The 24,093-nt window shown below is 32.5% G+C and overlaps 1 protein-coding gene across 2 annotated transcripts; it reads right to left on the minus strand.

Annotated features, from left to right (window-relative positions):
* Positions 1-3,912: 3,912 nt before the first annotated feature.
* On the minus strand, positions 3,913-17,180 carry DIS2 (Arp2/3 complex, 34 kD subunit p34-Arc). Of its 2 annotated transcripts, none has more exons than XM_020373220.3 (10): positions 16,906-17,180; positions 15,438-15,504; positions 15,065-15,272; positions 10,521-10,690; positions 6,609-6,686; positions 6,311-6,443; positions 6,135-6,226; positions 4,983-5,039; positions 4,407-4,478; positions 3,913-4,299 (listed from the first exon to the last, which is right to left on the minus strand). In XM_020373220.3, the coding sequence occupies exons 1-10, from the start codon at positions 16,965-16,967 to the stop codon at positions 4,264-4,266; spliced, it is 975 nt and encodes a 324-aa protein (XP_020228809.1). In that variant the 5' UTR covers positions 16,968-17,180; the 3' UTR covers positions 3,913-4,263. The 2 variants fall into 2 exon arrangements, with proteins under 2 accessions (XP_020228809.1, XP_082931165.1); XM_083075039.1 differs by having other exon boundaries at positions 15,438-15,532; positions 16,906-17,179.
* Between the last annotated feature and the right edge of the window lie 6,913 nt (positions 17,181-24,093).

Below are 24,093 nucleotides of genomic sequence, written 5' to 3' on the forward strand. Positions count from 1 at the left end.
CTTTTGAGCTAGAATATGATGCTTCAGGTCTTGGCATAGGAGCTGTGTTGTTACAAGGTGGTCACCCCATAGCATATTTCAGTGAAAAATGTCATGGGGCTGCCTTGAACTACCCTACCTATAACAAGGAGTTATATGCTTTAGTTCAAGCCCTTCAAACTTGGGAACATTATCTTGTGACCAAGGAATTTGTTATTCATAGTGATCATGAATCACTTAAATACTTGAAGGGTCAACATAAGTTAAATAAGAGGCATGCAAAATGGGTTGAGTACCTTGAGCAATTTCCTTATGTCATCAAGTACAAGAAAGGCTCTACAAATGTAGTGGCTGATGCTTTATCAAGACGACATGTGTTGTTAAACATCCTAGGTTCTCAAATACTAGGGTTTGATGACATAAAGGAATTATATGAGAAAGACCTTGATTTTGCTAACTTTTATTCTTTATGTATTCAATAGCCTTATCAAGGTTACTATATTTCTGAGGGGTTCCTTTTTAAAGAAAATAAACTTTGTATTCCCCAAAGATCTATTAGGAAACTTTTGGTAAAGGAGAGCTATGAGGGTGGGCTCATAGGGCATTTTGGGGTTGAGAAGACTCTTTTCCTCTTAAAAGAGAAATTCTTTTGGCCTCATATGAAACGAGATGTTCAAAGATTTTGTAGTAGTTGTATAGCTTGTCTTCAAGCTAAATCTACCACAAAACCTCATGGACTATACACCCCATTGCCCATATTCAAGGCTCCTTGGGTAGATATTTCCATGGATTTTATCATTAGTTTGCCTAGAACCCAAAGAGGCAAGGATTCCATCTTTGTGGTAGTGGACCGTTTTAGTAAAATGACACATTTTATTCCATGCCACAAAGTGGATGATGCAAGCCACATTGCTAAATTATTCTTTTAAGAAATAGTGAGACTTCATGGGTTACCTAAGACTATAGTCTCCGATAGAGATGTTAAGTTCCTTAGCCACTTTTGGAAAACTTTATGGGCAAGGCTAGGGACTAAACTTCTATTTTCTACTACATGTCACCCACAAACTGATGGGCAAACTGAGGTAGTCAATAGGTCTCTTGGGACTATGTTGAGGGCAATCCTCAAAGGCAATAAAAAGTCATGGGATGACTGTCTCCCTCATGTAGAGTTTGCCTACAATAGAGTGGTCCATAAATTCACCAACATGTCTCCTTTTGAGATTGTTTATGGTTTCAATCCTCTCACTCCTTTAGATTTATTACCCCTTCCCGATGTTGCTTCTTTTATCCATAAAGAAGGAACATCTAGGGCTGAATTTGTCAAGAACTTGCATGAGAGGGTTAGGAATCATATTCAATCCCAAACTGAAAAATACACAAAATATAATAACAAGGGTAGAAAGGAGGTTATTTTCAATGAAGGTGATTGGGTTTGGCTTCACCTTAGGAAGGATAAATTTCCCTCCAAAAGAAAGTCCAAGCTTAATCCAAGAGGAGATGGACCCTTTCAAATCCTTAAGAAAATAAATAATAATGCCTATGTCCTAGATCTCCCCTCTGAGTATGGGGTTAGTCCTAGCTTCAATGTTTCTGATTTATCTCTTTTTACAGGACTTACTGCACAAGAGGAGGATGCTTTGGATTTGAGGACAAATCTTCTTCAAGAGGGAGGGGATGATGGAGGAGGTCCATGGACCAAGGGCCCAACTACTAGGGCTATGGCCAAGAGGATTCAAGAAGAGTGGGTCCATGCCCCAAAAAAAGCCCATCATACTTTTCAGTTGGGCTTTGACTCAAGCCCAAGTAGACTAGGAGTAGTGTAGGTTTGGGCCTTAGGGCTTGTATTGCATTTTTAGGCCTTGTATTTTTGGCCACCTAGACTAGGATTTACATTTCATGCCAATGTGAATTTAGGGTTAATTTAGGTTAACATGTGCATATGCATTTGCATGTAATTAGTATGACATTTGGTATGCATTTCGGCCATGTGCACACATGTACATGGTGTGACCGAAATGCAACTCAAATAGATACCAAATTACATCTAAATGAGTGCACATGGGGGAGGTGACCGGTTGGCACCAAAATTTGAATATTTGAATTCAAATTTTGGCGCCTAAGGTTAAGTAAACCATACCATGGTTTTACTTAACCTTAGGTTAACCCAACGTGCACCCTTAACCTAATTTTGCCTATAAATTCATTCTTGGCCGAGTTTTGTACCATTTTTGAAATTAATTGAATGAGAATTCTACTCTTGAAATCTTTCCTCTGAAAGTCTCCCTTAGCCTATTCTTTACCCTACTTGAGATCCTTTCCTTGTAGAGTTAGGCATCATCACTTTCTATCCGAGATAGTTAGGTTATACTTGGCTACACTTGTTTCTTCTTGGAGCTTCAAATCCTTGCCATCCTTCCAAGGATCCGAGAAAAGGTTGGAGAGCATTCCTTGAAGTTTTCTTCAAGAAGAACCTCATAACAATATATTTTAAAGTAATCATATCATGCAAGAAGAACCTCATAACAATATATTTTAAAGTAATCATATCATGTGCGTATATCCGCATCTCATACCTATGCATTGTAGCTTAATAGTAAGTTTAGAACATTTTGTCTTACTTAGGAGTTAAAGGGGATATAGTTCATGAGTCATGAACGACGATCAATCGTATTTTGGCTTTGCCTTTGAAAACTAGAGAAAAATATATTATGAATGTTGATTGAACCGTTACTTTGAAAAAAATCATTGCAAGATCTATCCAGGCTCACCTTATTCATTTGGGTTTAGGGTGTATCTGTTTATCTCTCCCTTGTGGCTTATATATTTGCTAGTACTCCAACATTATGGTGGCATTGTTGATCATATTTAGCTTATAAATGTGGTCCTTATGCCTTGGGTTTACTGGTACAACGATTGCTTTGTCTATTTACTTTAGTTTGAGGATATTTTCAAGCTTTTGCAGGTAGCTTCTACACAAAAGATTTCCTATGGCGCCAATGGCCAATCTACAATCATCAATTTCCCCCCTTGTTTTCATAGCCTGTGACAAAGGTTGATCAACACTTACAACACTCATGAACACCGCAAAAACACTAAATTCTTAAAACTCTAAAATTGACTCTAAAAACAAATAAATAGAAAGAAAATTATGCAATGAATTGCTATTCACACTAATTTGCCCTTGTTTTCATGAACAGTGAATTGCTATACTCTTGGAATTCATCTTTAACTCTTAAGAAAACATATACTTCACCTTTGGAAGAATGAAATGACAATTTTCAAAGGTAATAAAAATGTAAAGTAAATTTATATCACACCACCACTACAAAAGGAGCTAGTTAAGAATTGAAGAATCCAACCCATCCAATCCAGTCTCCAAGCATTAAGAGTCATTTAGGGATTTATCACTCCTTATAAATCACGAGAGTACTACTCAAGTTAGAAGGACGATACACACTTAAGGTGAGTTTCTCAATTTGCACAATACTTGTATCCAACTTTGTGATGAGCTTCCAATCCACTGTGCTTGTTATACAACTAAGAAACTGCATTAGAAGCAATAAGATTGCTGGAGAAGATCAAGGAAATATTAGTGGGGGGTGTATCAAATTCAGATGACGCAGTGATGCTCATGGCTGTAGTGGGTTTGGAGAATCCCAAGGGACTGAATTCAGTGCAGTCAAATCTGCATACATTTAGACAATTTAAATTTTAAATGTTTGTTCTGATAACAGAGAGTAGATTTCTTTTGGATTGAAAGACTCAAGGGTGACGTAAGAGTATTCACGATGAACTTGAATTAGAATCCACAAAAGCATGCTAAATGGTCTTTATTTAAAAGCCCTCAAACGCTAAAACAGCTTATTCATGTCAACCTCATTCTCGAGTTTAAACTTGCATCAACACTATCGATATTTTACAATGAAAGGAAAATTTGATGAATGCCTCAAAAAGAAAGATATTTTGATAGTATCCCCAAATACAGATATACAGTACACCACATTCAGATGATAAACAATTGTACATTTTAATAACTAATTTGTTTGGTCATTTCTCTTGCATTTGTATCCTATTTTTTTCCATGAATAAATTACATGCTCCTGGAGCAGTCTGCAGAAATAGGCCAGCAATTCCTTGGATACTGAGCGTGAAGAGTTCAGAAGGAGAATCACATCTTCGAGTTACAAGCATCTGGAACATTCTGCAAACATGCAATAGCAATTCCTTGGTTGGCGATTGTATAGTCCAGTAGAACCAGAACATCTTCCTCACCATGCTTCTCCTTTATGAAAATGAGTTGGTCCTTGAATCCTTGAGGCTCTATAATATAATCCAGTATAAATATTTTAGAAATAAGTTTTATTATAAGACAAAAATAAAAATAAAATACTATTTAAAAAATCATCACAAGAATGCATATAACAAACCAGCCGTTTGAAGGATCTGTTGTATGATGTTTTCTTTGAATTCTCGGGATCTGGTTTGGCACGATCCAGAGCCTACAGAACAAGTGTAGGTTTTAAACTTTTATTGCAAGTTATGTTGTTAAACAGTTAAAGTCAGAAAATCATTTAAGGGGAAATAACCGCCAACACATTTATGTCAAACAAAAAAGCAATTAATCAGAAACGTAGACACTGATTACAAATGCACCGGAACAAGTTAACTTCTACAGTCTCCTATATAAAATCTTAAATGTATAAAATATAACTCCGGAATTTTAGTTGGGCCCTAGGCTGCCAACTAAATCTACCAAACTAGGTGCAATCCTTTGCAATAATCAAGAGCCAATGTTATGATGATATATGAAAGAATGGGGAACTTTACCTAATCATAATTTTTTTTCTTTTCAATAAAGCATATACAAAGGATTATGTGATATCCAATATAACATTCAGCAAAATAATGTAATATCCAATATCCACTATATTACATTTTATAAGCAAACACATTCAACTGCTATATCAAAGATTACTTGAACAAGTAAATAAATGCAAGATTACCTGAATCAAGGACTCCACACGACGCCGCATCCGTGTATGCATAAATCCTTCCGAGCACTGTTACAATTACAAATATGAATAATATAGATCGGTATCAAACGTCATTTATGCAGGTTCATCGTAAAAATAAACATTATTGGACAGACAAGTATATGACAGTTCTAGCACAAGCATCCTCTAACCCTGCTCCATAATTTCATCCCCCACTTGCACATTCTTGAAAGTGTTGAAACTTGTATTAACAAACTTCACATCATATACTCTCTCCCAACACTTTTTGTCAGTGCCCCTCTTGTTCTTTTAATAAAAATGATATGTAAAATAAGTTAAATTATCTGCAAAATTATTTATAAATCTTGTGTAAAACAAGAAAATATTTTTTGGTTTTATGTAAGATTGAATACCCTTTATATCTAAATATTTCAGAGTAAAATATAGTATCTTTTACTTATCATTCCCAACCATTCTTCTGATAAAGCCAAAACTCAAACGAAGAAAATAGGGCGGTCTGTTTTAATTCTTTATAGAAATCAGAGAGCAGAAGACAGAGAATATTGCAAAACAAGGTTTACAAAGAAAGAAATATTGCTATGGTTGGAGCAGTGCTCCTTTCAAAATGGCAGTGAATATGAAAAATCACTGGGAGAAGGACCAACTCCTACTCTCAGTGACTTTCCAATGATCCTCAATAACTCACAGCCCCCCTCTCAACATTCTATTCCCCCTTAATATATTCCTCTGATTCTCACATCCAACCCCTCCACTCGCTTTCTGCCACCTGTCCCCATGCTGTTATTCTCCCTCCCATTCCATCATTCCCACAATGTGTGCCCCTCTCCCACTCACTTCCTCTTGTGTCACATTTTGTTCCTCCTCTAATACACTATTGGGCGCTTTTCAGCAAGCCCATTTTCCTCCGTTTGTATACATGCTTAATTAAGGGCTTTTCATCTCCCCTACACATATTTAGGCAAATATGATATTTTAAATCTCAAGCTAAATAATGCAAAATTATAATTCATGTAAAAGATGGTAATATCTTCTTTATTATACCAAACCAAGCTCTGCATGCATTGTCGAGACACAAAAATGAATAAATCAAAGTGATATCATTTTATGCAAATAAAAACTTTGGCTCAAAGAAACCCACACCTTAACATGATAGCTAACATAGGCATGAAAAGTTGACAGATTCCATACTGTACGATCCAGTTTCTGACCTTCAACATGACGAGGGAAGATAACTGCAGAGTTTAACATATTACATTACAGTCATGTTAGCAAAATCAAAATAAATTATATATTGAGACGCTTTTCCTGACACTAACCAAATGTCACAAATCCTGCATTCGCAGATAATGCATTGGCGGCAACTCCTTTTAGTTCCAGTGGAGGAGTAAGAGACCACGAACAAGGAGGCGTATTATGAAGTCCAGCTGTACGCCTGGCTTCGACAAATTCCTAAATTACAATAAAGCTTGAAAAATTGAAACCATCAAACCACCCAAAAAAGTAGTAAACCACACAAGAACAGTTTGCAAAATGCAACAAAAATGGTGCTTATCTCTCTCCCTACCCTCTTTTCACCCCAATGACCCTTAGATATGTATTCCTAGGAAACCATACCTGTAAGAATGAAGTTGCGAGAACAATGTCGATTGAATCATGGAATCTCATAGGATACACCACAGTCACCTTATCAGCCTGTCAAAAAACATGTTTCATCATATAATCCTAATAGATGCTTCCCACTAAAATAACTAAATGGACCAATTAACAAAAACATCAATCCTGTCAAGACAGTGACAAATCCATAGTGCTGAGACAGTATACTCTTTGAAAAAAAGAAACAAACGAAACCAAAATAAATTAGATTTTTCCAGTTTCAAATTAAAAGAATTATTTATTTTATTATTTATTCCTTTTCTTTGTTCCGAACTCAAAACTAAAAGAAACTGTTGTTGCAGGTTTGCATGCCACACAAAAAAAACACTATTTCCAATATCTGAACTATATGCTCAGTTGATTAAGGAGGTTTCTATGGCACAGCAACTCACATGGAATAAGATTAGGCATTTCATTCTATTCAATGTAAAAGGAATTTTAATAGCCCTTCCTAATAGACATGTTAAGGATTTGACATCTGTGTGAGGAGACCCCATTTAAAAAAGGGCAAATCTCTATTAGTTGGTTATTTGGAATAGTTAAATAGTAACTTAAAAAGGGAAAGAGGACAGGATATAAATGATAGGAAGGGAACAATGGAAAGCAGTATTAGATTTTGGAGTGGAAATTGGGAGGGTGAGTTCAGTTCTCTCAAATACCTGGGGAGATAGGAAGAGAATCACACTTTTGTGTCGATTTTTATCTGTTTCGTATCTTGTTAACATTGATTAGAGGCTATTCATTGCAATAATGATTGTTTATTCTCCCTATTTCTGGTTGAGTTTCATCATTTTGCTCCATTTATCTATTTTCTTCATTATTTGTGGACTTTTTTAACACTAATGGGGCTCCCTTATCCTCAAAGATCATTGAAATTTCTTCTAGAAGTTGGATATGTCTTGCAAACTTTGTGAAATTTTGCTTAATTCACTTATAAAGACTTTGAGAAGCATAATGAAAGCAGGAATTAAATGAGATTCCTAGTTTTGCATTTACTTGATGCTTATGGATAGATAGTGCCCAAGTTTTCAAGGATAAATTGCAATTGACTCTTAAAGAATGTTCTTAAGAATGTAAATTAAGAGCCTAACTCAACCTTACAAAACTGGTTTATAAATTAATGATTATTCCTCATTTATATACACTATATTTTAGCCTTATCTTTAGTCAATGTAGGACTTGGTTTTTCCTAATATACCCCTCACATCCAATACTATTGATCTTGGTGCATGAATGAATGGTGAGCGACCCTTTTTATATAATCTAGGATGGGCAGAACATGGGTCTTTCCAATACACTCCCTCACTTCCAACACTATTTGGCTTCATATGTTTATAAACGGTAAGTGATCCTTTTTAAATAGATCTATGATAACTCTTATACCATTTTAAAAAAATGGATTATCAGTCTAACTCAACCATATAAAACTAACTTAAAAGATGAGAATTGCTTCCCACTTATATACTTTATCTTAGCTTTATCTTTAGTCAATGTGGAACTTGAATTTTTCCCAATAAATGTCAAGGAATTAGTTCACTCAAAGCTTGAGCTGTTGGCAGCGAAGGCCAAGCAATATTTTTTGAAAATAAAAATTTCAGTTCTATTATGACATTAATAAACGATCTATCCAGATTCCAGAGGGCTTTCTGTTGGACTCAAGGATTGAACAGACAAAAATAGTTATATTTTACTAGAATAACATGGTTTATAGACTAGAATTGAAGAACAGTGTTACAGCACATCAACTTCATAAGGAGTTCCTCCTTCAAAACACCACAAACAACTGAAACATTAACTGCCTCCTACAGGTCCGTCACACCACATATACAACAATATAACTGTCACCATGGTAGTTGAATCGAGATACACATAATGTATCGGAAAGCTTATTTTTTGAATCGTGAATCGAATCGTATCGTGAATCGTAAGATTCATGATCAATAAAAACATAGTGTATATATATGCATACAAGACATATAAAAGCACTCTAAGCACATTTTAATATAAAGAAACAGACAAAATGAAGTCATACATAAATATATAGTAATATATAAGCTTCAAAATACAAACAAAGATAGAATTATACAAATAATAACAGTCTCAAAGCCAAAAGAAATGACTGTACAGTTCAACAACAAAGCCTCCAAAAAAATCATTGTTGTTGCTAAATATATACATATACAAGGGACTGTTTGCTACTCTAATCAGCAATATAGCCACCCAAAAAAAATATTAGTGTTGTTGCTGCATAAACTCAGCAACAAGTGGACCACTAACACGAAGAACAGCAACCCAAACAGCCATCCAAACGAAGCTGCGAACCTGGACGAGACAAAGGGACCACTAAAAGTGAAACCCACTAAGTGGGTCATGTACAGGAATGGGTATCGGCATTTTCTGTCTCAGTTTTGTCTTTTTTTATTTAAAAAAAATCATTTTTTTTAGGGTTTTCAGAACCGGGTCGCACATGACCCGACCCGGTTTCGGACGCGACCCGTTTCTTCCCAGAATCGTGCGAGACCTTCCAGAATCGCGATTTTCCGATTCTAAACCCGATACAAACGATTCGAAAACGATTCAGGATCAAAAACGATACACCATGCGATTCGAATCGCTGAAGCACGGAATCGTATCGTATCGTACGATACGAATCGCGATTCCTACGATACTTACTACCATGACTGTCACCATAAAACATAACTGTCAAATGCAGAATTGAGACAAACATAACTGACATATACAACACTAACTGTCAAAGCATAAAATGTAACTGCCCAATACAGAATTACTTGGTCTGTCTTTTTATTTTTCCTAACCATGTGTGTTAAGTTTAATGTATTTTATAGAATTAATAATTGTTTTCTTCCTTGTAAAGCTATCTTTCTTTTTGACATCTTTTCACTAGTATTGTTGGTTGTATCAGTGATCAGACTGCTATCCCTTCTTGTCTTGTACTCTATATATATATATATGAGGAGGGATCCTTTTACTCTAGGAGTAAGTTTACCTAGACTTACTCCGTTCAATAACTCACGTTCTACATCAAATTTTAACAATCCAACCGTTCAATTTAAAGTTCTTAATGCATAGATCAAATCTGCAAATTTTTAGAAAATTTGAAAATTATTTGATACTTCATTTCATTAATTCGAATCAATGTATAAAATGATTTTATGATTATCCGTCAATTTGAATTAATGAAATGAAGTATCAAATGATTTTCAATTTTTCTAAAAATTTGTAAATTTGATCTATGCATTAAGAACTTTAAATTGAACGGTTGGATCGTTGAAATTTGATGTAGAACATGAGTTATTGAACAGAGTAAATCTAGGTAAACTTACTCCTGGAGTAAAAGGATCCCTCTTATATATATATATATATATATATAGTCTGGAGCTAAGTGTAAGAAATACACTTAAGCTTTTTCTCTCAAATATCTAAATGTTCTTCAACTATGTGTTTAAACTTTAAATGACACCCAAGAGGTGGGTTATATAGGTTTATTTCATTCAATACAAGTGAAAAAGGGATATTTTGTTTCCCAGAAATAAGATATTATGTGCCTAATTACTTAATTACATCATGATTCTCAACATATGCTGCTATAGTGCTATCCAAGATTTATAACCCTACTTTCAATAAACTGCCTCATTATCTTCCTTAGTATGTATTTCCACTCTTCTGACAAAGCTATATTGCATAGCCTGACAAGAAAGTCAAGGACACAACATTTATGTTAAAAGGAAGTTAATCCTAAATATAGCATTGTTAAGGAACTAATCCCTAGTGTAGGAAGAAAACAAGAGTGAATAAAATATTCTAAGCAGCAATAAAGGCTTGAGTAACAAAAAGTTGATATTATTATCACACCTTAGGTAAAAGAAAGAAAGACTCATTGGGCCGATGAACAAGGGCAACAAGCGGATCCAAGTCTGGAGCAACATTTCTTGTAGCAAGGTGTTCTAAAATTACTCTCAATGGTGCACCAAGGACAACCTCCCTTACTGATGCAACTTTCACCAAAAAAGCATGTTTTTGCTCTGCACATGTTCAACATTACCAATTGTCAAAAGAACTTGAACAACCATTGAATCAAAATTCTTTTTTTGTCATTGAACCAAAATTTTAATTCAAGGCAGAGTAGAACATAAGCATAGAGGCATTCAGAAGTATACTAACAGAAGACTCCTGACACTAATTAAATAAGGAAACAAATCATGAAATATAAAGAAATATGGAAACTATTCCTAAAAGATCATCAAAGATAGTCTAAACAAATCTAAGATATAGAAATGATATTATGAGATATCTTCAATATTCTAATAAATCTTCTTAAGAAAGTGGATTGGAATCTAACTCAACCTTACAAAACCGACTTGTTAGGATTGCTCCCCGCTTATATACACTATTAAAGTCTTATTACTAGATGATGTGAGATCTCCAACACATACCCCTTGCACTAAAGACAGGACATCTTGAACATGAAGTTTATAGGATTGACATCTGTGAACGGTTTGATAATGGCCTAATTGGGAGTGGCACAATAGGCCCAAAAACAATCCATAATCGTTAGGATAGACTCTAATACCATTTTAAGAAAGTGGATTGGAGCCTAACTCAAACTTACAAAATTAGTTTGTAAAGTGAAGATTGTCCTCCCCTTACATTCACAACTAAGGTCCTACAGCAATCGATGTGAGATCTCAAACAAATTCCATGATAAATTAATTGCACAAGTGCACCAGCCAAGTAACCATCCAATGAATTGCAACTTGCTACCTGTTGTGCTGAATTGTGTTTGATATATGCAATTATAATAATATTGTAAACAGAGAAGATTATATTCTTGTTTATCAACAACAACAAAGCCTTATCCCACAAGGTGAGGTTGGCTACATGGAAAACACAATGACACTTTGTTCAATTAAAACCTAAACTTAAGGAATATTATTCGTCATGGGATCTCTCATGAAAACTTCCTCCAAAGTCCTCGTTGGCCTCTGTCTCCTTTTTACAAGACTAAAAGTCATGTGTTCTTCCCATTGACGGCCTTTCTCGGCCTTCTTTGTACTTGTCCAAACCACCTTAACCGATTTTTCGTCATCCTTTGCTCAATTGGTGCTACATAATCTGATCTCATGTATGGTCAGTTTGTATCATGTCCTTTTTTGTGTAGCCACACATTCATCTTAACAATCTCATTTATGTCACTACCACCTTTCTCATATCCCTTTAAACCCAACATTGACTACCATATAGTATAACTAGTCATATTAGTACGATAAAACTTGCCTATAAGTTTCATAGGTACTTGGCAGTCAAAAATAACCTCTAATGCCTTTTTCCCATTTTAGCCATCCTACTTGTATCATGTGTGACATCCTTATTAATTTCTCCATCAATTTGTATAATTTGATTCCAAATATTTAAGATTAGAAACCTATGGAATGACCTCTGTCCATTATTACTTTCAAGTCATGATCGACTTTCCTCTTTCAATAATTGCAATTCATATGCTTTATCTTATGCCTACATAAGTGAAAACCCATTTTTCCAAAGTTTGACTCCAAAGTTCAAGTATAAAGTCAAATGTTTCCCTTAATTCCTCAATCAAAACTATATCATCCACACAAAAAAATGCAATTAGGGATAATCTTTTGTATACCCCAAGTAAGCATGTCCAAGACTAGATTAAAAACAGACTTAAGGTCGAGCCTTAATGTAAACCTATCCCTATAGGAAAGTCGTAAGTCTCACTTCTTGGATTTTTGACACTAGTAACTATCCCTTCATACATGTCTTGAATAGCCCAGATATAAGTCACTTGAACACCTTTCTTCTCCAAAACCTTCCACTACAATTCTCTTGGTACTCGATCATAAGCTTTTTCCATGTCAACAAAAAACCAAATAAAACTCTTTCTTTACTTCAAGTACCTTCCCATCAACCTCCACAAGAGAAAAATAGCTTTTGTTGTAAACCTTCCTAGCATAAAACCAAATTGATTCTCTTCAATCCTCATACCATTGTGTTTAGCACAATTTTGAATATCACCTTCGTTCTTAAAATTAGGAACCAAAATGTTCTTCCTCCACTCACTGAAAAGCTTAGTGAGCCAAATGAAACCAAGTTCTATGGTAACAAGTCAAATTTCATTTATAGATATGGGCCCATAGATTTACCTAAATGTCAATAAGAATAGGATTTGGGCCCATATATTTACCATACCCATCCTCTTAATAGACTCTTTTACCTTTCCAAACTGAGTTCTATGCTAATAAGTCAAATTTCATTCATTCTCTTGGATTTATAATTCTTCCATCATTGAAGCTTATAAAATAATTTCCCCATCTCTCTTTGATATCATGATCTGTGACCAAAACATTCCCTTCTTCGTCCTTAATGCATCTTATTAATCCAAATCTCTTGTTTTATTTTCTCTATTTTTGGCAAGCTTATATATCTTATGCTCTGCATTCCTTGTCACAAGAACTTTGTAAAACACTTCAAAGGCATCAGGTCATACTTCACTCACACCTTTTCTTATATCATTCCTAGCATTCTATAGCATGACAAGAATTTATCATTATTGCACCCAAGCAAGATTTTAAGGCAATCACTTTGTTTTTTTATCTTGAACATTTTCATTCCATCTCCAAGATTCTATCTCGAGTCCCAAAACCTTTTGATTCACCCAAGACTGCTTAGTAGCAACTTTTCTTATCTTATAAGGCATCTAATCCCAAATGAGGTTAACACTACCTTGTAATTCCCAATAACCCTCCTCTAGTAATTTATGCTTAAAAATCAAAAGTTTATCACCTTGGAAGACTATATTTTTGTAATTATATTAATTAGTGTAATTGTATATTCTTGTAATTATTGTTGTATTTGTGATACTTAATATAAATATGTTTCATTGAATAATTTAGACATATGAATTTATTCACATGTTCTTTTATTCCTGTCTTTCAACTAGGTATCTAGCAAGAGCTTGAAAACAAGGCAACGCTAATTCATGACAACCCAGTGCCTTGTGTCTATTGGAGCAATTTTTTTCTCAAAAACTGTGCCTGTTGTCTATTGAACCAAACATACTAAGATTGCATTTCATTAGAGAGATATTATCTGAAAACATCATCACTAACTTTGGCAATTCCAATTATTAACAAGTGGAGGCTTCTCTCCAAGTCATTAAGAGATCCTCAAATTAGTTAAATATGTATCAAGTGAGGTGCATATGTTTTATATGCTGCAGCTTGAACAGATGTGTTGTAAATATATAATTATAATAAAAGAATAAATAGGGCAGATTGTATTCTTGCAATTATGTTAATTATGATATATATGTACATTCTTTTAGTTATTTGTCATTTCTCTTGTATTTATGACAATATAAAATATAGATATATGCTCTGCTGTGTAATCAAGACACGCAAATACATTCATATGTTCAGTCGTTCCTCTCTTGACAAATTAAAAGTTAACTTTTTCAATCAAAAGACTATTTTTACATTGTATTATATAATCCATTCCATTGTCAAGCAGTAACCTTAACAATCCCCAGTAATATTCACATCAAATCACAACAAAATAGTTATAAAATAAACTGCAAATAGTGATGGCCATAAATCAGCAGATGAATGGATAGATAAAACTAAACAAAAATGGAGCATGGTCATCAAGCAATCAAAGACCATATGTACCAAGGAGTCAAAAAAAGATCCCTATATGACGAAATTAAGTTTCATTAAAGCTTTACAATAAATTTGGAAATTAGGGTGTCCCATTGTACTTGTAATTTTGAAAATGTGAGGTTTGGTTTTTCTTTATTACTTGTTGGATCAAGATTCTATTTCTTGCTGGATAAGAATAATCATGGAACACTCTTTCAGGCCATAAAGAACCACCATCTGTTCATAAAGCTTTAGCATTGATCAAAAGGCATTTTTTTTATAGTTTATACTAATTGCTTTCCTTTGGATAATAACACTAGCATGCAACATTAAAATGAACCCAAACAGCAAACATAAAATGTTCGGAATATAGACAATCCAAAGCATATGGTATATGATACAAGCCAACATACCATATTAACTAAATTATCCTATTCCTTCAGACTGATACCTACACTCAGTTTGAAAATTAAAACAACTAGCCAGGTGGTTCAATTATAAGTTTATTCAAAACTAAAAAAATAAAAATAAAAACTATGCAACATCTAATCTAAGATAAAGATAAATTCCTGAAACTAAAAAAACAAGGGATGAAAAAAAGTACTAGAGTAATGAAAATGTAAAACCTGTCAATTATTCTAATGCATATAATATATAGCAGCTTAAAAATTGAGCTTAAGATGAACAAAAGAGGGAATGGGAAGTTACAATGATATTCTACACAGAACCTCTTTGTACCTTGATTTGCAGGAAGCTTTGACAGATTTATTTTTAATGTGAGGTTAAAGCCATCCCTTGGAGGGTCAAGAATTTGCACAAGATTACCATATGCAGCTTTTATTGCTTCAATGGCTCCAAATGGAAGTCCACAGACAAAAATAGTTTCTGAAGAAGGAGTAGGCAATGATACCGATAGCAATAAAACATGAGGATTCTTCATTGACACCTACAATCATTAATGCTTGGTTAATGTGCAACTTAAAACTGTCAAAAACACACTTATATTTAACAAAAGCTATATAGGGCTATATTTAACCAGCTACGTTAAAAAAATCAAAGGATGTCATCCAAATATTTTCCAGATAATTATCTCCATAAAAAATGTAGTTACCTGAATATGGTATCGAACATCATCAAACTCAACCCAGTGGTGATCCAGTTCAACTCCTTTATCAAGACTGAAACAGTGATCAAAATTAAAATTGTCTGACAGAAGCCAAAATTCAGGTTTCATAATTAGCGTGAGGAAGGGAAACAATTGGCCTAACTGCAATAAATGGAGTTTAAATGTGGCCTCTTTATCTGGAAGTACATATTACCACCAATCGTATAATGGGATGAAATCAAAGTCAGCAATTACATACTTGGCATAAATTTAACAGACGTATGTGTGAAAAAGCATTTCCCATTACCATCAGGTTTGTTTAAATTTAAGTACGGATGTAGCTACACTTAATTACATTGAATTTTGTCTGAACTGGAGTCCCTCTTGGGCCTCCAAGACTCCAAGCCTATATGTTTGCAAGAGGAATCACATTTGCAGCAACAAAATGTCCCAGGAAGGCACAGACACAGTAATTATGTGTGTTTGGTTAATTTTTGCAGTGACAAAAAAACAAATTTTCAGTGAGTAGAATTAACTTTCCGAGAGTAAAATCAATTCTACGGATTAAAATGTTTAAAAATATACCTATATTTACACTTCAAAAGTGATTCTACTTTACCATCCAGATTCCAGACCATCAGTTCTGCTAAACTCATTTTTAAAATATCATTCCGAAAATCAATTAATCAAAACAATTTTTCCTACCTTTTGTGTTGAAACTCAAACACAATTTAAATCTGTTATTTCATATTTTACGAAGCAATAATAATAGAGAACATTTTCTTCTCCATTATCCACTTTATTGACTTAGCAAGGCAGTCTCACTGGTCTTCAGGTATTTCTATCCATTAACAATACGAGAATGTCAAAAGGAAAAATAGACAACACTTAGAAACAGAAAAAATCTATCGACACAAGGCACATTCCATTCAGTTCTCCAACAGTGCTACAAAACAAGACAAATTAAATTCAATCTTATGGCTGTCATGACACACCTATCCACAATTCTCCAGCAAAACCAGTGCGGGTTAATATAAACAGCAATGTTCACTAATACTTCACAAAACTAAAGACAAAGGACATTGCATAGTACATACACATGCTATTATGAAACAAAAATCCTTAACCCAAATAGCCCAATTTGGCAATTTTCCTCAGCATTGACATTAAAAAGCATCATCCAATTCAAAGACATCAAGACCCAACTCTCCATAAAGCAAAATCCATCAGGTGAAGTTAATCAATCAAATATCTAACAAGCCCACTCACACAAGTTGTCGACCCACTGAACCACCCTTCCTTGTGATGAAATTAAACTTCAATTTCAAACAAAAGGGCCACAATGGAAGGATCAGAAATTCAGACTCTAACAAAACAAAACCTCAATCACTACATTCGAAATATTGAGAGTGAGTGAGCGTGAAGTGATCCTGAATCAGCGAAATGAAAAGGAAGGAAAGAAGAGAAAACGCACTTTTGGGCCCGATTCAATAAGGTCTGGAGCAGGAATCTTGAATGGGACTGCAGGAGTATCATGGATCCCTATGGCGAAGTTGCAAGATCGAGGCGAGGGATTGAGATTCTTTTCTTCGTGATTGGGATTCAGGAAAACCAAAATCATGCGTCTTCCTATTGTGATGATGATTCATTCATTCTTTCTATTCTGCTCCTGCTGTCTGTCGTGCCCTATATTAGTTACCGCCTTTTCGACTAAATATTCTAACACCAAATTATTACCATCTCTATCAAATCAATCTACTTCCTTCACAAAATACTACTACCTCCTTTTTAATGCTTTTTAAAGTTTTATACACACTAGAAAGTTAAATAATTTTGTTTTCGTTTTTTTTCTCCTTTTTGTTTTATTTTACAATAAATATATATATATATATATGGTAAAATACTTTTTTATTTCATATAATTTATTATTTTATCTTTTAATCTCTATGGTTTAAAATAGATATTTTTAGTCATTAAACTTGATTTTTAATTTTTTTAATTGTATCATTACAAAGTCTAAAAAAAGATTAAAAAATATAAGAATAGAAACTAAAAATGTTAATTTTAAATTATGATGACTAAAAAATAGAGTTAGTGAAACTAAAAATGTTAATTTTAAATTAAGCCTATATATATTTATTTTACAATAAATATATATAAGCTTAATTGCAGTTTTGATCCCTCAAGTATTGTAATTGTGCAATTTTGATCTCTAAGGTTTTAATTGAGTAATTTTAGTCCCTAAAAGATTGAAGTTGTGTAATTTTAGTCCTTCAATTTTTAATTGAACAATTTTAGTCCCTCAAATATCATAATTGTGCGATTTTAATCTTTCCTATTAAAAATATAATAAATTTAAAATTTTAATATATATATATATATATATATAATATTTTAAAATTAAACAATTATTTGCTTATTTAAATTAACGCATATTATAATTTTTGTTAATGTAGCAAATAATATATATTTATTATTACTAAATAAATAAAATTTATATATTATTAATATTTTAATATTGCTAATAAATTAATATCAATAATATTTTTAGTATATTTATAGATAAACTAATAATTTGATAAATATAACTTATTATATATTAATATACTTTTATAAAAATATAAATATATTAGATAAGATATGTATATTTCTAATTAATATACTTATATTTTTGTAAAAGTATAGTAATATATAATAAGTTATATTTATCAAATTATTAGTTTATCTATAAATATATTAATAATATTATTGATATTAATTTATTAGTAATATTATAAAAATAATAATATATAAATTTTATTTATTTAGTAATAATAAATATATATCATTTGATACATTAATGAAAATTATAATATATGTTAACTTGAATAGACAAATAATTGTATAATTTTAAAATATTGTGTATATATATATATATATATATATATATATATATATTAAAATTATAATTTTTAGTGAGAGAAACTAAAATCGCACGATTATGATATTTGAGGGACTAAAATTATTCAATTAAATATTGAAGGACTAAAATTGCACAATTACAATTTTTTAGGGACTAAAATTACCCAATTAAAATCTTAGGGATCAAAATTGCACAATTGCAATACTTGAGGGATCAAAACTGCAATTAAGCCTATATATGATAAAAAACTTTTTTATTCCATATAATTTATTACTTTATCTTTTAATCTCTATGATTTAAAATAAATATTTTGTCACCAAACTTGATTTTTAATTTTTTTAATTTTTTTAATTGTATCATTACATAGTCTAAAAAAGATTAAAAAATATAAGAATAGAAACTAAAAATGTTAATTTTAAATTATGATAACTAAAAAATAGAGTTAGTAAAACTACATAAACTAAAAAAGTATTTTAACTATGTACATTTTACTTGTTCTAAAGTTTCTCTATTTGATCTAACCTATTTTGAACTTAAAAATTACGTTTTTGGTCTTTTTATTTTCAGTAATTCGTAATTTTGATTCATTTATCTTAAAATTATTTTTAAAAATATAAGATTTTGATCCTTTATTAATTGTTAAATTTAAACTTTTACTCTTATATAAATGATGTGACATTTAATAACGTGACATTAAGAAAAAATAATAAAACATGCAAATAAAATTTTTATAAAATAAATATCAATCATTCGTTAAAATAAATATAAATAAAGATCTTTTTTAAGTTATTTTTTAATTTTCAAATTTATATGTCACATTACTAAATATCACATTATTTAACTAAATGACATTAAAATTTAATGACTAATAAATATCAAATTAATAGTAAAATTAAAATTTCATATTTAAAAAAATAGGAAGACTAAATGTATACATTTTAAAATAAGAAGAATAAAAATGTAGATTCACATAAATAAAGAGAGAGAAAATATAATTTAACCAAATTACTTTAAAGATAAGGCAAATATTTCTTGTAATTAACATTTTAAAATCTATTAAAGTTGTTTAGTAAATTTTACTTTTTTAATTTTTAATCTTTTAAGGTAAAAATTGTTTGATAAAAAAATTAATTTATTTAAGAGTAATTACTTCATTTAATTTGAAAATATATATTCATAAATAAAAATATTATCTGAAATTAATTTAAGCAACATAAATTATTTTCATGATAAAAAAATACATAAAAATATTAAAAATATAAATTTTTAAAATTTTTAGTTTAAAAACGTCAAATACTAATTTTTTATATATATTGGAATTACAATCACACAACCAAAGTTCAAAGTTAAGACCATTTGGATTCTATCCTAACTCCCTACCAATGAAAAAAAATTTAATAGTTTATGAATTATTATTGTATATATAATATTAATTAGATAGATTTAAGAACAAATAAAAAATTATAAATATTTAAAACCATTTATATTATTTTTAAGTAAAGCTTTTGGGAGATAAAAATATTTTTTATATATTTATACTATTTATACTATATTTATACTTCTATACTATTATATTTACTAATCTACAAAGGAAATACTTTTTTTAACTGTTTTTTGTCCCTATAATTTATACACAATTATATTCACAATTATTAAGAAAAAAATAATTTTAATAATCATTGACCAATTTTAAATAATCGTTCATACTATTATATTTATTTTTGTTTATTTTATTTTTAAAAATATTTAGAGACACAAATGACCTCTTTCTTCTTGAATCTTGATTATATATATAAGAAGATATTTCCCTTTAATTTTCATATTTTTAAACATTTATATCCGTTTGTTATATATTATTATTTTTCAACTATCAACTATAACAATAGATATAATCTATATCTATACATCTATACATATCTATACATCTATACATATTATAAAGGAGATATATTTTGATAACTACCTCTTTGGTCTCTACTTTTTACTAGACAATTATACCCCTTGAATTAAAAAATAATAATCCTATTAACTGCCATGAACTATTACTACTGAATTCTATTAATTGTCATGAAACCACTTTTTTTTTTTATTTATAGTTGTTCCAACAATCAATTGGTTCTTATCAATAGATTATTTACATTTACTGACAATTTTTTTATATAATCATATCTATAACATATATAAAAATTAATAATCTGATTTATTGCACATATTTTTTAGACAATTTTATCTTTAAATTTATAAATGATAAAAAATAAATTTAAAAATTAATTATCTTTACAAGCACACGACTGTAGTTAGCGGAATACACATAAAAGGGGGGTTGAATATATGTGTGTGTGTGTGAACAAGGAAGTTTAAAAACGTTTTTGCAACGGTAGTGGTCTTCGTCCATTGTACTTTTAAACATCGAACGGTTATGCAAATTTGCTTAATCAAGATTACTGCGTTTGAAGGGTTTATCGTCCACTAGGGAAAATGTTTCGTAAAGATAATAGTTGAAGTTCTTACATTTTCCTTTTCAAGATAGTTTAATTTAAGGATAAGTAGTAGATGAAACTTTCAGTGTAATAAGCTTGTCAAGCAAAGTCAGCATCTTCGTCTAAAGGTTGTTTTAAAGATGTATATAAACATTGGACGAAGTCTTTCACAAAGGTTTAATCAGTAAGGAAGATTTGCGTCTAAGTAAATAAGAGGATGCAATCATCTTATGTTGGTTCGCTTAACAGAGCTACGTCCAGTCTCCTTCAACTTGAAGGGTTCCACTAAATGTGCAATAAAGTACATAAATATTGTTGACCACTTTTGGCCCATTGATTTCACTTATCAACGCTAGTATCTTCTTCTCAGCCTCTTCAAGCTAGCAGTGAGTATTATAAACCACCCAGGTTAGAACCACTCTTGGTCCAAGTATTCTCGACCACTCCTGACCCAAGTATTCTCGACCACTCCTGACCCGTCGGCTTCACTCACCAATGCTAGTATTCTTAAACCACTTCTAGTTCTCCAAGTATTCTCGACCACTCCTGGCCCGTCGGCTTCACTCACCAACGCTAGTATTCTTAAACCACTTCTGGTTCCTCAAGTATTCTCGACCACTCCTAGCCCGGCAGTTTCACTCACCAACGCTAGTATTTTCTTATCAGCCACTTCTGGCTAGTAGTGAGTATTCTTTGACAAGCCCCTCCGGGCTTTACGAGTATTCTTTCCCTAACCTCTTCAGGCTTTACAACTGATAGATGTATAGTCGGTTTCGAGTGTATTGGGTTACTCTCACATAGAGGATACATATATGATCTACACTCACTAAGGTTTGCTACCTTAGTTTTATAGAGATTTTGAGTGTGTGGGTTACTCTCATGAATGTAGACCCCTAAAATTGTCCGGGTCGGAAATAAAGCTTGAAGACTCTCGAAGACCAAAGGAAAGTCAGCCGGAAGGACTCCTGGAAGACCCTGGAAGACCTTAGGATGACAATCTGTAGGTTTAGAGGTCTTAGAGTAGCAAAAAATAAGAAAGTGGAGGGAATGAAGCCCAATACGGCCTCCCAAAAGTTCAGTACGGCCGTATTGAACATTTTAAACTACAATACGGCCGCACTGAACTCAATACGGCCGTATTGAAGTTTCTGAACTTCAATACGGCTGCACTGAACTCAATACGGCTGCACTGAACTTCAATACGGCTGCACTGAACTCAATACGGCCGTATTGAGGTTTTTTGAACTTCAATACGGCCGTATTGAATTCAATACGGCCGTATTGTAGTTCAAAACTTCAATACGGACCGTATTGACCCCCAGAGGCCGTATTGCGCCTCATCCCTATAAATATGACGTCAATTGGACGTCATTCCACACTTTTACACACAGTTTTGACTCCCTCCTTGAGTATTCTGGGGTTTTTGAGCAGTGTTCTGCCCTAGAAATCTCTCTGGGAGTCGATCCGACGAAGTTCTGGAATTCCGAGCATTTAGCTTGGAGATTCGAACTTAGTCGAAGGGAAATCTCCGGATTTCCATAGTTAAAATTTTCTAAGAGGGAGCGAGCGGGCTTGTAGAGCGAGGGAACGCCAAAAAGCTTCCCAGTTTTACTTGATATATAAAAAGCACGCTTCAAGAGGTTTCTTTTCTAAAAATCCCTTCTTTTACCGCTTTCTGATTGTTGCATATTTAAATTTATCATCATGTAGATATTTAATTTACAATCGCTTATAATAAATAGGGGTAATTTAGTAATTTTGCGCTATTATTTAATAAATAATCTGTCATAGGGAACCCGAAAGGGGCGCTGTGGGGTGCTAACACCTTCCCCACGCGTAACCGACTCCCTTACCCGACTCTGGTTGTCATGGCCGAAGTCAATTTTTTGAATCGATTGCCTTAAACTTCTTTTTCCAATGTTTTGAGTAAAACATTGGTGGCGACTCCATGAACCCTTCTTTTTACGAAAACCACTAATCCATGGAGGGTCCCGCTTGGGATTAATATGGATTGGTGAGCCTTTTAATAAAATTGCTCGTTTGACAAGGTCTCAGTTTGAGAATAAGTCATTCTAGCAATCCATATTTTTAAACAAATAAAAGAGTCCAACCATCCTTCGCGAATGCCGAAAGCCCGTTTCGGGCCGGTGGCGACAATCAAGAGGATATATAAGTTTACAACACTCACTAAGGTTTAGTCCATCACTGACATTTTTGAACACCTTAGTCTATATAGATAAAAATACAATATTACATTGTACATATGACTATGTATGCTCATCTCTGGTCTTTATCTCGTGGGCTTGATATCACTCTTTTTCTTCCAGTTAAAAAGCCCAGGGCAAGGCACATAATCATTCTTTCGTTGCTTCTTGCCAAACCTCTTTCGTTTTGATGTTGTTACATATTTATAAGCTTGTAAAACTTTTCCGTTGCATATGTCCGTTGAAGTTAATATAGTCGTTTATGACTAGTTTGATCCCTTCATTTAATGCATTTGGTCTTGCATTAAATTTTGCTTCCTATTCTTAGACATTGCGTGTATTCTTCTCTATGTTGTTGCTGTAGTGTTTGACTTTAGAAATTAGTTGTCTTTTTTTGGTCATGCAGCAATATAGTTGTTGTCCTTTTCTGAAAAAGTAATCACTTTTTCTGACATATATGCATGCTCTACTTTTGCATGTTTCTCTTTTCTTTTGTTCCTTCGTACGCGTTTTACGTTGAAAGCTTTGGTATGTTCATAGACGACATTTTGTCTTGTTTCTTGAGGCGTGATTCTTTATTTTCTTGCGTGGCAGTCTTCATCTTCGTCTGTTGGTCTTGTGCATTTCAATCTTGACTTTTGCCTCAACGTCTATTTTAGTGCTTGAACTTTTCTTTGGTATGATTAACAATGTGAGTAGACAAACATAATTTCCATCTGGAGTGTCTTTCAGTCTGTGTTATCCTTCGTTTGATGCATGGTTGACTTTCTTTTGATCTTAGACATATGTCTCATCTGATTTGCGCTTTATGATAGTTGTACTAGACACGTCTTTGTTTGAGTATTTTATAATCATCTGGCGCATATTCGTATTCCAACTATTCTTCTTTTGACACTTGATTTCCTATGTCATTTACTTCATCTATCTCGACTTCACTGGTTCATGTCTCGCCTTGACTTTTTCTTCGTCTAATACTTCGGTGTCTCACTTTGGTAATAGTAGACTTCGTTCTTATGCTTGATTTCTCATCATCTGATTCTTTCATCTGATTTGTACAGTCTTCATGAATTGTGACA

Source organism: Cajanus cajan, chromosome 5 (assembly GCF_000230855.2).
Source record: "Cajanus cajan strain Asha chromosome 5, NIPB_CcT2T_4, whole genome shotgun sequence".
In the NCBI taxonomy this organism is placed as follows: domain Eukaryota; kingdom Viridiplantae; phylum Streptophyta; class Magnoliopsida; order Fabales; family Fabaceae; genus Cajanus; species Cajanus cajan.

Excerpts from the sequence above, each read along its gene's own strand:
- DIS2 (XM_020373220.3), bottom strand. The coding sequence starts at position 16,967 with ATGATACTCCTGCAGTCCCATTCAAGATTCCTGCTCCAGACCTTATTG. Across the intron at positions 6,687-10,520 it reads CTTTCTTTCTTTTACCTAAG|GCTGATAAGGTGACTGTGGT; the intron begins GTGTGATAATAA and ends GTTTTTTGACAG. Across the intron at positions 6,444-6,608 it reads TCGCAACTTCATTCTTACAG|GAATTTGTCGAAGCCAGGCG; the intron begins GTATGGTTTCCT and ends ATTGTAATTTAG.